The sequence below is a fragment of the Lithobates pipiens genome, unplaced genomic scaffold (genome assembly GCF_037356315.1).
Source record: "Lithobates pipiens isolate NorthernLeopardFrog02 unplaced genomic scaffold, aLitPip1_a1.2 Scaffold_13, whole genome shotgun sequence".
Lineage (NCBI taxonomy): Eukaryota > Metazoa > Chordata > Amphibia > Anura > Ranidae > Lithobates > Lithobates pipiens.
The window spans coordinates 417989204-418003141 of NW_027507718.1; the positions used below are offsets into that span (position 1 = coordinate 417989204).

Here is a 13938-nt window from a genome sequence, read left to right on the forward strand (position 1 = left end):
GAAGCTGGTGTTCTTGGTTGCTATATCCTCAGCAAGGAGGCTTTTGGAGTTGGCTGCTCTTTCTTGTAAAGAGCCGCACTTGATTATTCATGAGGACAGAGTGCTGTTACTCCCTCGTCCAGATTTTTTGCCAAAAGTGGTCTCAGGTTTTCACTTGAACCAAGATATTGTCCTGCCATCTTTTTTTCCAAAACCATGTTCCCGGGAAGAAAAGTCACTACATTGTCTTGATGTGGTGAGAGCAGTCAAAGTCTATTTAAAGATGACTCCTCAGATTCGGAAGACTGAGGTCTTATTTATTTTAACAGAGGGTCCTAAAAGGACAGACAGTGTCAAAATCCACTGTCGCTAAGTGGATTCAGCAAGTTATAATTCAGACTTATGTTTTTTTATGGATAAGATCCCCCCTTTTCAAGTCAAAGAACACACTACCAGGTCGATTAGTGCTTCTTGGGCAGTGCGTCACCAGGCCTCCATGGCTCAGATCTGAAGACCAAGTTGTGGCCTTACAGTACATACATTCACCAAATTTTATCAGGTGAATGTAAAGAGGCATGAGGATGTCGCCTCCGGGCACAGTGTGCTGCAGGCAGCAGTATAAGTCCTCAAGTCTAGGGGTGCCCTGTTGGTTGTCTCTCCCTCCCTTCAAATAACATTGCCCGTCCCATTAAGTTGATAACTATGGCTCTGTGTCCCATGATGTACGGTAAAGAAAATAGGATTTTTATAACAGCTTACCTGTAAAATCCTCTTTTTGGGGTTTAGATATATTGCTTTGCTACAAAAACTGAGGTACTCCTGGAAGGAGGAGGTGTTATACAGGGAGTGAACTTCCTGTATTGGATGTACCAGTGTCCATCACCTGAAGGTACCTATATACACATTAAGTTAATAACTATGGCTCTTTATTCCATGATGTACTCCAAGAAAAGGATTTTGCAGGTAAGCTGTTATAAAAATCCTATTTTTCTTGTCCCTGAGGAGGGTGTTGACAGAAATGATCTGACCAATGGGAAGGTCTGAGGAGTAATTGATGTAATGTCACAGTATGTACAGATGTTTTTTTTTAAATGTATTAATATTTCCAGTATACGAAGTCATGATCTGGTAACCTTCATATTATGCAGTATGCAATTCCAGAGATATTAATGATATGCCTCAGATTGGCAGGTCACCCAGGAGGTGGAAGAAATCTGCTCCATTGCCTGTTTGATAGCCTTGTGATGCGTGATCCGTTCAGTATTTTCTTCCTCATTTAAATAGTTAATAATAACGTAGCTTATAAATAAAGTAATAAAAGATTGCTTGCAGTCAAAATTGCATAGCAGTGAATACGATAACGTGCTTCAAAACCAACATAAAGTGCTCTAAAAAAAAATTACCGAAGTGGATCACTACTTCAGTCCAAATACAAGATGGTGACCAAATGGTGATAAAACCACATAACCTATAGTCCAAAATCTTGTATAAAGTGCTTGGCGCACCAAAATTTTCTATAAGTAGACAGCCTATACAAAGTGCCACACTCACCAGATAGAATGGACCCTCAGCCTTTCAGTCTAGGGATCACACACGCTTAATATCTGGTGTTGAGGAAATCCCAGGTGTCAGAGGCTTCTTAGCAAATGTCCCAAATGCTGTTGTATGCAGCTGAAAATGATCACCAACAGAAAAGAGAACCGCTCATAGTGAAGTACGTTTAAAACCTTTTAATTGTACCATAAATAATCTCGCTTACAAAACCGCTGTAAACAGTGGGCATCAAAATGATAGTAGGGTTCTTCTGTGTTCACCGCAGCCTGTCATGCGTTCCATGGAGGGCGGAAGTGACGCCTCTGATCTCAGAACCTGAAATTGCGTCAACAAGTTTCCCCCCTCCCACAGGACATCATCGAGGACATTATTTGGACTGAAGTTGTGAACTACTTCAGCAATTTTTGAGCAAAGAGCACTTTGGCAGTTTTGAAGCACGTTATAGTATTATTATTCACTGTTATGCCATTTGGACTGTATGTGCTGTTTTATTACTTTATTTAATTTTGAAGTGGTTTAGCACTTTGTGGACAGCAGCTACAGTTTCTTAATTTCATTTTCACGTAGCTTGAGTATCTAAAATATTTTTTATTAATAATGTAGCTTAGTCATGTCTGATTTTATGAATTGTTTAGATTTTGAAACTCTGAATTTGAGAAAAGGTCTTTTGCAGGTTAAGTAGGAGCACTATCAAGCCTTAATGACCTATATGATATCAGTTATCCCTATGTAAGACGTTTTATGCCACGTCATGTACTCCTAATGGGTTTAATTATCTTGCAGTCCATAGCATGACAGAACTGAAATGTTTTACGTTTACTTGTGCACGGTTTACTCATCATTGGTGGCTTCTACCCCATGCTTATTAGAGAAATCAGTACAGGAGTAGTCTGTCTAAAGTTACCAGCTTGAATAGTAGTTTTTGGAACGTATTGCCATATGACATTCATGAATAACATTTGAATAACATTTTCAGTTCTGTCTTGGTAATTATGTACTGTATATATGTACATGATATTACCAAAAGTTTTGGGATGCCTGCCTTTACACACACATGAACTTTAATGGCATCCCAGTCTTGGCCTGTAGGGTTCAATATTGAGTTGTCCTACCCTTTGCAGCTATAACAACTTCAAGTCTTCTGGAAAGAGGCTGTCCACAAGGTTTAGTAGGAGTGTATCTATGGGAATGATGGTCTTCCAAAAGAGCATTTGTGAAGTCAGGCACTGATATGAATGACTCGCTCATCCACGTCTTTATGCTTTGTGCACTGGTGCGCAGTCATGTTGGAACAGGAATGGGCCATCCCCAAATTGTTCCCAGAAAGTTGGGAGCATGAAATTGTCCAAAATGTCTTGGTATGCTGATGCCTTAAGAGTTCCCTTCACTGGAACTAAGAGGCCAAGCCTAACCCCTGAAAAACAACCCCATGCCACAATCCTTCCTCCACCAAATGATTTGGACCAGTGCACAAAGCAAGGTCTATAAAGACATGGTTAAGCGAGTTCTGACCTCAACCTCATAGAACACATTTGGGATAAATTAGAGCAGAGACTGGGAGGCAGGCCTTCTTGTCCAACATCAGTGCCTGACCTCACAAATGCTCTTCTGGAAGAACGGTCAAATGTTCCCATACACACTCCTTAACCTTGTGGACAGCCTTCTCAGAAGAGTTGAAGCTGTTATATCTGCAAAGGGTGAGCCAACTCAATATTGAACCCTATGGACTAAGACTGGGATGCCATTAAAGTTCATGTGCGTGTAAAGCCAGGTGCCCCAATACTTTTGACAATATAACGTATATATGTTAGCCTGGTTCTTGTTTAAATAATTATCTTGGCAGCTAAAGTACACATTTAAATCTAAAAATGTTGTTGATAATGTCTAGCCACTGGAACTCTACCAAAATCTTTAATTGAAACTAAATTGGATAATTTATTATGCATAAAGCGATCTGAGCATGAAGAAGCCCCCCATAGTGCTTTGAAGATTGATTCCCTGTCATGAGGGGAATACTATACAAATGGTACAAGTGTATGTCAAGCCAAAACATTTTTTTGTGCATAGAGTAGGGACTAGAACCCCTTCTTTTTTTACTGCTAGCGTGGGATCCATTGGAGAGATTTTCTCCTCACTTTGTCTTGCTGACAAATGTTTCATCAGACAGGAAGTGAGGGGAAAACTTCCACAGGCATACAGATTGCAATATACAATCTTACCGTGGTTCTAACCTTCTCCTGGTCTATTAAGAAAAACCTTTTTCTTTCTTTGATGCTATTGGAGCGTTCCCCTCACTTCCTATCTGGTAAAACATTGTCAACAGAGCAGGAGGTGAAGGGAAATCTCACTAGCGCCCAGGTAGCAGTAAAGACCTGACCAGTTGTAATCCTTCCCCACTCAGTTCAGAACTAAGCAAAAACTTTTTTGCTGGACACCTTGATTTCTAAGCTCTCATATACACTGGGTGTTTAGCCCCATGCCTTAAATTCCAGCATTTTCATGTTGGCTGAAGGTACAGGTGCACCATTTAGAGCATAGGTGCTCAGCCTGTGAACCTCCAGCTGTTGCAGAACTACAAGCCCCATGAGGCATTGCAAGGCTGACAGTTACAAGCATGACTCCCAAAGGCAGAGGTATGATAGGACTTGTGGTTCTGCAACAGCTGGACCCATGATTTCGAGTCACTGGCAACAGCCTTTTTTTAAAGTGTCAGCTAGATGCTGTACCAAGTAGCACCGTTTAGGGCGGTATGCACCCAGGGAGGAATGCCCAGAGTGCAGGCAACTTGTGTTCCAAGCATTCATTCCTGGGCGCATATAGCCTTGATGATTAGTATTGCTCGGTATGGCTTCCAGCCCATTACAGCGCGACTGCCTCAGGCGACCTGGACGCGACCACTGCGGTGACTTGCAAAACGACTTCTGTATAAAAGTCAAAGCAAGTTGCTTCAAGTCACCCCAAAAGTCGTACAGGAACCTTTTTCTAAGTCGGAGCGACTTGAGTCGCTCCAATTAGAACTGTTCTATTGCACAGAACGGGACGCGACTTGTCAGGCAGTTACGTCGCCTGACGAGTCGCCCCTGTGTGAACCGGCTCTTAGACTATTACTGTTTGCTCTAAGTGGAGCTGGATGGTGCACCTGTGGCTTTCTCCAGCATAGAAATGCCCAAATCTCAGGCACAAGGGGTTAAATACCCAGTGAAAGTGTTTTTTGCAACAATATGTTCTGTACTAAAATCATAAGTCACTTTGTCCAGGAATTTTTTTAGGGATTTGTTTTCCCGATAATGCCAGAATATCCAATACCTCCAATTCATGTGAAATCCACCTTTAACCCTTTCACTGCCAGGTCCATATGCCATACAAACCTACAGAAGTGCCTGCAGGTGGTCAGGTTTGTATGTTGTACGGATCTAATTTCTCCCTCTCCTATAAGCTTTTAGTCACTTCAATGACAATAAACTTATATCAGAATTGTTCAGCAGACTCTGCTGAACAATTCTATAACTCTGATCAGCGGATTACAACCTGCTGATCAGCATTATTAACCTCAAATATGACCACCTCCCACTTGTGCCGCCACTTCCTTCCACCTAAAACTACTCCCCCCCCCCCCCCCCACTCTTTTTCCTTTCCCTTTATCCCCCTTCTTCACCCCCCTCCACACTCAATCTGACCCCTGCAAACTGGATCCCCTGCAGCTACTATGAGCCGGCGTCCCTCCTCTGGCCCTCCCGTCGGATATGGGTGCTGCATGGGGCTTGGGATCTGTGTCCCCCCGCCTGTCAGATCACCCCCCGTACCGGCCCCCAATTCATTGCCGCTCCGAGTGGCATCCCTCCTTCCCCTTCCGCTGCTTTCAGCTGCTGGCTGCACTGAACTCTGTCGATCTGTCATGCTGAGAGCACTGGGGGGGGGGGGGGGTGGTGAGTTTTGCAGGTGGGGGGGGCTTGGTAAATGTGTTTACCAGCCCCCCCGTAGTACAGCGGGCATATTCTGCGATCACTACAGATCGCGCCTATATGTCCACTGACAGCTGATACATAGTAAAGAGCGAGTGTTACGATGTATCAGACTGTCAGTTTATGAACGAATGAGGAATCTATACAGATTCCTTATTTCATTCATGTAAAGTGGTGCAGAGAAATGGACTATCTTCAGTCCCTTTCTCTGTCTCAAAAAAGAGATATGGGGGGGGGGGTCTGTTTAGACCTCTAATACCTCGGCCAAAAAAATAAATATTTTTATATGTATATATATATATATATATATATATATATATATATATATATATATATATATATATATATATATATATATATATATATATATATATATATATATAATTAGAGCTGCACAATCATTAAAAGATCACAATCTCGATTCACACAGTGGTCTTTCAAACACATTTTTTGGGGAAAAATACACTTCAATTAATAAAAAAATAATGAAACAGTAAAGTTAGCCCAATTCTTTAATGTGAAAGATTATGTTAAGGCTTGAGAATCATGATTTTTCTTCTAAGCAAAATTTCGCTTCTCATTTTAGCCAGAATTGTGCAGCTCTAATATATGTAATATCTCCATAAAAAAAACATCGTTAGGCCCAGTGACTTTTTTGGGGGATGCCTTTCCGGGCTTTTCCCATTGGAGTGACAGGTGACTAGGCGGTTTTTTTTTTTTTTTTTTTTTTTTTTTAATAGCGCATCAGTAGGTAGGGGGTCTTAAACCTCATTCACGTGGGCTTTTTCATCTGGACAGAAGATTCCTGCATCAAAAATCAGCAGACGGGTGGTTCAATGGCAATGACAAAAGCCGTAACTGTCCACTGCTATACTCTTGTATCCACATATCCAGTGGTTACCTGTGGCTATGGACAGATGACTGGCCCCTGGGGCAGACTGATTGTCCCCATAGTTAGTAATTTGTCCCTAGCCACAAGCAGCTTGTGGATACATGCAAAAAGCAGTCAGACAGCTGCAGATCCTGTCATTGCTTTCTACAGACTGAGCGGCCGCAGCTGTGATTCCAGCCACAAGAATCCGCTCGTTCTCGCCGTGGGTGTCCACTGCCCAGGCAAAAAAGCCCAAGTGAATAAGATCTCATACACTGCAGCTGAACTGTAATCTATACACCATCACGCAAATCAAGAGAGACTTCAGCCTTTAACCTTTTCTCCAAATTCCTTGTGTATGTAATGCTATGGTAGACTGATTTTCAGTTATTTACCATGTTGCACCATTGCTGTAACCACAGATCTTTGTTACCATGCAGTTTTGTATACCACAAATGTGATTTTTTATTTTTTTCTACATTCAATGTACTAAGGAAACATTTTGAAATAATAAAATTGATCAATCCTCTGCCATCCTCAAAATGTTGAAACCTCAGCCTAAATGACCTTTCCACAAATCCATGTCTGATTTGAAAACTGAGAGCCGATTGCATATCCATATCAAAAACGATTGGACAGTCTGAGATTTTCCGCCACTGATTTATTGTACTTTGATCCGTTATAGGTGGAGCGTCTTATCTTTCATCTAACACCTGTTCTAATTTCCTGTTTTATAGATGAAGGGGCCCTTGTGCGAGCCGCAAAACAACTACGTTTTGTATTTACTGGAAGAACTCCGAATTCTGTCATTATAGAGTCAGTAAGTATGGCAAGGTTATTATTTAATTTTTTTTATTTTTCTTTTTTTTTTGTTTTTAAGTAGTTTTTGACATTGAAAAGCAGAATGTAGATTTTAAATCCATCAAACACACTAACTATAACCATGTGACACCCTTTCCTGTTTTATGTGCAATAAGAGTAAAGTTAAAGTGTGTGTTACCCCAACACTTCATATTCCCGATATGTGCTGCTGTACCATGTACTTGTATGAGAAAGTATCCTGTTCTTTGTGTTGCTTCCTTTGTGTGAAATCCCTGGTGTTCCTGCCAGTCCCTCTGCTTTCCTATTAAAAACTGACCACACTCAGCAGGAGAACACAGCATGGTCAGTTCTATATCGATATGCTGGGAACTTAGGCTGTATTCACATCTATGCATTTTAGTGCTCTTTGCATTTTGAAAATTTGCACTACAGTCCATTTAACATGGTTTCCTATGGAACACGTTCTGTAGTGCAAATTGGCAAAATGCATAGATGTGAATCCAGCCTAAGTCTGCTCTCCTTCAATGATCAGACTTGTCCTGACATGCCCACCCCCTGCACAGCCTTTCGCTGGGAAGCTCAGTGTGCTGTTGCTTCTCCTACCCCAGCTCTTATGCAGCTGAGAACAGAGGAAATGTGATCACTTATAAAAAAAAAAAGGAAAATAAAGGTGTTTATCATGTGTTTTTTTTTAAATCTATACACAAATATTTTGACTTTAATTTCTATTTTAAACTGGGTTCTTTTACAAGGTGATCGTTTACAATCACTCGAAGAACAATACACTCTCTGCTCACCTGGTGCACTGTCCGTGTTTTTTAATTTTAGTAAAGCGGACCTTCAGTAATTTTTTCATCTTTTCATCTATTAAATCTTCTGTCCTTGTTTTAACTTTGGATAGTAAAACATTTTTTTTCTGCTAATAAATACCTTATACAGCCCACTTCCTGTTTCTTGTCTGGTAAAAAAGCCTAGGCTTATGACATCATGCACAGCTCTCTGTTTGCCAGAAAGGGAGGTGGGATGAATTGTGAGAGGGCCAATGAGAGCTGCAGGGCTGGACGTGTGTCTGTGTAAATCCAGGAAGTGAACCGGCAGCAGCTTCAGCTGCCCACAGTTAAAATGGTTGCAGCCAGACTTGGTGGTGGGAGGTTTCTGCAGCATATTTGGCAAGTACAGAATCGCAGTATATATAAAATAATCTGCAAAGTGGTTGGAGGGAAGCTTCAGAATGGCAAAGATGTTTTTATTACAAATTTTGTGAGCAGACTGCAGTTCCTCTTTAATGTACTCTTTTGTATGTACAGAATATTAGAGCACCCATCACAAAGCACTCCCAAGTATGCACCGGTTAAGAAAAAATGTCGTTCATCGGTATTGACGTTGCTTTTAATAGAACGAGTGTAGATGTTTTTGCATTGTAGCAGCATTTTCTTGCACAGACCTGATCTGTATAATGATAATGTAGAAAATTGTTCATGCATAGGTCCTAATTGTTTAGATGCAACGGAGAACCCATAATCAATAACAAACCCGGTTGTCAGATATAAATGTCACTTTTGCGTGTTAATACCCAGCCAGGCTCAGGGGACATGTTTTGTAGAAAGTGTGGTTAGCCTCACCATGTTCTGTCTCGAGCTGAATTTTGATTGAGAGGATCTGCTTTCATCATAGTTACCTGATCATAATAAACCTCAGTGTTGTAATGAGAAAAGCTCCAGTCTCTGCTTGCCTCTAGACATGAATAAGCCTTGGGAGTATCTAAAAAAAAATCCTATTGCAGAGTATGCCAGTAACTATTTTTTTTTTTCTAAGACCTCTGGGGAAAGCAGGAGATGTGGTTTCTAGAGAGTTCTGTACCCATGCAGCATACAGATAGGCTGGTATATTGCAAGAAGGGGACATTGGAATTTTTTGACATTGTTGGCAAATCACCAGATTGATAGGGAGGTCGTTTGTAATATAATATAATTACAAAATGGCTTCTAGACCAATAATTTTCAATGAACATGTTTTTTTTTTTTTTTTTTTTTTTAAAGGTTAAATATACTTTTAGATGCATTTTTTTTTTTTTTTTTTTTTTCATCATTACTGATTCCCTTTCCCTCCCAATGCTAATCTTTGCACCTGCCTCGGGTCAAGCCATGGCCTATGTCAGGTGGCACCCGGGTACCACTTTACTCAGTCTGTAGGTGAGGCTTGAAGGGAGATGGCTTTTCCATTATGAAATATATACAGTACTGTGCCATGATGCAGACTGGAAGAGAAGACGACTGGAGTGCTTTTTGGTATGGGCTGAGGCTCCTGTGCCAAATCATATAAGACATATATAATTGGGATATAATTGGCATAGAGTGTGGTTCAGAATGTTGGCTAGATTTAAGGTATTTGAAAACAGCTACCCTTTTAGCAAGTCCAAGCAGAGATTACAATTTTAAAATAGTAGATCTTCAGCCCTAGAAGGATTTGCTCTCATAATGACAGGCCATTTTTTGCTACATGGCACTTAATGGACAATTGCTTGGTCGTGCGATGCTGTACCAAAACAAAATGTATGTCCTTTTTTCCCCCCACCAATATAAAGAAAAGGAAAAGGTCTGGTGTCCCCAGTGACACACTTCCATCCCTATAACATATAAAAACAAAGAATTCGCCCTGGGACTTTAGATGAAGTGGGTACCGTTTCCGCCAGTAAACATAACGGTAGTAAATATAGTATATGGTTTATTCAAGTACAATTGTTTACATGTGTAGGACTCATCCCCGAAGGACCTGCTGGTTTGATTGGGCTTACCGTTACCTTGATCTCTTCTCCGTCTAGGGGTTCCCGTGGTAGATGGCCCAAAGAAATGTGTAAACTGACACTGAATACATAAGATACATAAACAAGGAATATTGGTGCATAAATGTAGTAGTAGTCATAATACACGGGCATCATACTACCCGACTAGTTTCACAAGATCCAGCTCGCTTTTCAGGGGTGGATGTGTGTAATAATGTACCTAGGATGAAAAAAATATATATGTTTGGCAGTATAGCACAGTATTGGTTATAAAGGCACAGGGTAGGAGGGGTTGTGGGTCCCCATACTCACCACTAAGCTTGACCATGGCTCCAGGTTTGCGGCCTCAAGATGGCGGCAGCAGGTGCCTCCCCAGGGAGCTGAGGGGGCGGAGTCAGACGGGACCCCACCAGGGGGCCAAACGGAGAGCAGGCATGGCATAGGTGTAGTGATGTATCCCTAGAGACCTCGTTAGTCCATAAAAAGTATAGGCTGTTAACATAAGTATGTTTGTCAGGCATCTAAAGTAGTAAAGTAGAATCAATAAGTATTAGCATAAAGATATGTATGCATGAATGAAAGGCCTGGGCCCAAGGTGGCAGGGACATGAAGATGGCTAGAGATGTAGGATAGCAGAGGGATACTGACAGGGGACAAAATAGGCAAGGAAAGTGGTGAACTGCAATTGTGAATATGTGTGTGTAGTGATGTATCCCTAGAAACCTTGTTAGTCCAGAAAGAGTATGAGCTATAAATATGTTTGTAGTCAGAGTCTTCAAGCGGGAAAAGCGATACTCCTAAGAACCAAGGCCTGAGGTGTGCCTTGGCCTAGCTGGTCAGTATGCCTGAGAAGAGGGCATACCCTGAATGTAAGAATAAGAACAAAATACTATGAGAATGTATGAAACTGGGGAACGGGTGGGTGGGAACTCAGAAACCCTAATGACACTGGCCCTGACAGAGGAGGAGGCTTAAATAGCCCTCTCAGGCTCCTCCTACAAATACAGGCTGGCCTGCGGCCAGCCTTCAACTTGTAGTCAGAGTCTTCAAGCGGGAAAAGCGATACTCCTAAGAACCAAGGCCTGAGGTGTGCCTTGGCCTAGCTGGTCAGTATGCCTGAGAAGAGGGCAAAAGACACAAAATTTAGGTGAAGAAGGGAAGGTAATGAACCATCAAGGATAAAGGTGTACTCCCGGACGGCAGCAGTACGTATCCAGCAAGTAACAGGAAAGGGTTCGCAATGGCAGAAGAACACACCGACTCCTGCCTTGGCGACGAGAAGGAACCCCCTAATGGACCTGTGACACTACCCTAAACCCAACTGAACATCCCCTGAAAGATTGAATTGAGCCGGATGCCCGTGACACCCAGACCCGAGAATGAACTGCTTGTGAAATGAGAGGATACGCGAGGGGAAAGGACCAAGGCCTGGCCCGAGGAAACCCCTGCAAAAGATGATGAACTACCCCAATGAAATAGCCCAGAGACATACCCCCCCAAGAGGGTGAGTGGCAAAAAGACCACTAGCAGGAGTGCGAAAGCTGGAAACCTGATGGATGTGATGGAGTATGTGGATAAGGCCCATGCACCATGGCAATAATACTGTTAACCTGGAGAAATCAAACCGGCCACAGGACCCAGGTCCCACCGGATACGATCGGGTCATGCTACAGCCTGAACCCAACAGCTGGGACAGAAACCTGAACCAAGGAGGGCCAAACTCCCTCCTGGGGAAATGGTCCCCATGGCATAATAGACATACCCAAGCCCCCCCTACTTGGAACAAGCCGGGGATCGGAAAAGACGACTGGACTGATGTCCTTAAATGGAACTCCAGGCAATAGTTCAAACAAGATCAGAGCCAAGAGTGGCATCCAAACCATTGTGACATCTGCCCAACCTAGCCCCCAAGGACCGTCATGGGGACGTGGCTTAACAAACGCCCTGAGAGAGATTATACATCCCTGGGCAGTAACCAGGGCCTCAACAAAACAGGACATCAACTGAAGGAAAAAATTATTGACTGCTTCTGACCCAAGGGTGAGCCCAGTGGTGAAAAGACATCAGCACCAATCCACTAGCCCCTAACAACGGCCGAGCTGAAGGAAGTGATAGCAAGCATGGATGATATCAGTATGGATGCCAAGACGGCCCAACCTGACACACAAACTAGAGAAATGACAGACAACCAGACATGAGAACAACAATACCCGCTGCCTAACTAAGAATGAAACATGAGCAGAAAAGTCAAGACCACTGCACTTAAAAGAACCTGACGGACGGACCCCCGCCCCCCCCCCCCCACCCAACATGTAAGTGGTAAGTGAGCCCGAGTGACCTGCAGTGCAGAGACAGGCAATTACCTGAAAACTCAGGGCTAGTGTACCCACAGGCCGTGGTGGGTAGTCGTATAGATGTGGTGAATGAACATGCAACGTATGACGTATGGTATACGGGCGAGAAGATTGAGGACAACAATCAATTAATAAACGAAAACCTCAGCCCGTATGGATCTATAGACGTGACAGATCCTGACGTGTGAGCCCTAGCTACCTGACCCAGGTACAAACATGACACAGACACAATGGGACATGGCAATCAACAAGGACGAACGACTACCAGAGTATGCCATGAGTGAACAACGCCCCTCTGAGAAACTCTGAGACTGAATACCAAGTCTGAAATACCATGACAGGCATGCTGGCAGCAACACAAAGACAGAAAATGTTGAGACAGAAAATGTTGAGACAGAAAACGCTGAGACAGAAAACGCTGAGACAGAAAACGCTGAGACAGAAAACGCTGAGACAGAAAACGCTGAGACAGAAAACGCTGAGACAGAAAACGCTGAGACAGAAAACGCTGAGACAGAAAACGCTGAGACAGAAAACGCTGAGACAGAAAACGCTGAGACAGAAAACGCTGAGACAGAAAACGCTGAGACAGAAAACGCTGAGACAGAAAACGCTGAGACAGAAAACGCTGAGACAGAAAACGCTGAGACAGAAAACGCTGAGACAGAAAACGCTGAGACAGAAACACAACATGCCATGATGAAAAACACCATGACAGAAAACGCTGAAACTAACCGCTGAAGCAGAAACGTAGTGACAGAAACAGAGGCAAAACGCAATGACAGCAACAACCAAAACTGAAACGCTGAGGCATAAATTAAATTCCAGAAATCCTGGGCCAGAAATGCTATAACAGAAAAACTGCGACATTGACGCAACAGCAGAATTCTGGCCAGAAATGCAAAGCCCGAAAAACACGCTGAGACTGAATGCAAAGGCAGAAATCCTGGTTCAGAACGCCATGACGGAAATTCTGGATCAGAAACGCCATGACAGAAATCCTGGTTCACAGCAGTCCAGGGTCAAAAAACTATAACAGCAGTCCAGGGGCAGAACGCTATGACAGCAGTCCTGGGGCAGAACGCTACGACAGACATGCCGGGGCAGAACGCTACGACAGACATGCCGGGGCAGAACGCTACGACAGACATGCCGGGGCAGAACGCTACGACAGACATGCCGGGGCAGAACGCTACGACAGGCAACCAGGGGCAGAAACGCTATGCCAGACATGCTGGACAGAAACGCTATGACTGAAAAACTGGACAGACCGCTATGACAGTAATGCTGCACAGCACGCCGTGACAATAAAGCTGCACTGCACGCCGTGATGGAACTGCAGCACAGAACGCTGTGACGGAAAAGCCGCACAGAACGCTGTGACGGAAAAGCCGCACAGAAACGCTGTGACGGAAAAGCCGCACAGAAACGCTTGAGAAAGCAACGCTGAGACAGAAACGCTGCGACAGAAATGCTGGACAGAAACGCCGAGACAGAAATGCTAGACTGAGCGCTGTGACAGAAATGTCACGTGGAGCTCAGGCGGGTGGGGAGACCCGCCATGTGAAGCTCAGGCGGGTGGGGAGACCCGCCACGTGGAGCTCAGGCGGGTGG

General features: G+C 43.4%; 1 protein-coding gene across 6 annotated transcripts in view; it reads left to right on the forward strand.

Moving 5' to 3' along the window:
* ATP8A1 (ATPase phospholipid transporting 8A1) overlaps positions 1-13938 on the forward strand; it is a 376828-nt gene that overhangs the window by 251443 nt on the left and 111447 nt on the right. For all 6 annotated transcript variants that reach the window (XM_077477552.1, XM_077477551.1, XM_077477556.1 and 3 more), the window contains one exon: positions 7104-7186. In XM_077477552.1, coding sequence (XP_077333678.1) covers positions 7104-7186 — 83 coding nt within the window. The remainder of the gene's footprint in view (positions 1-7103; positions 7187-13938) is intronic.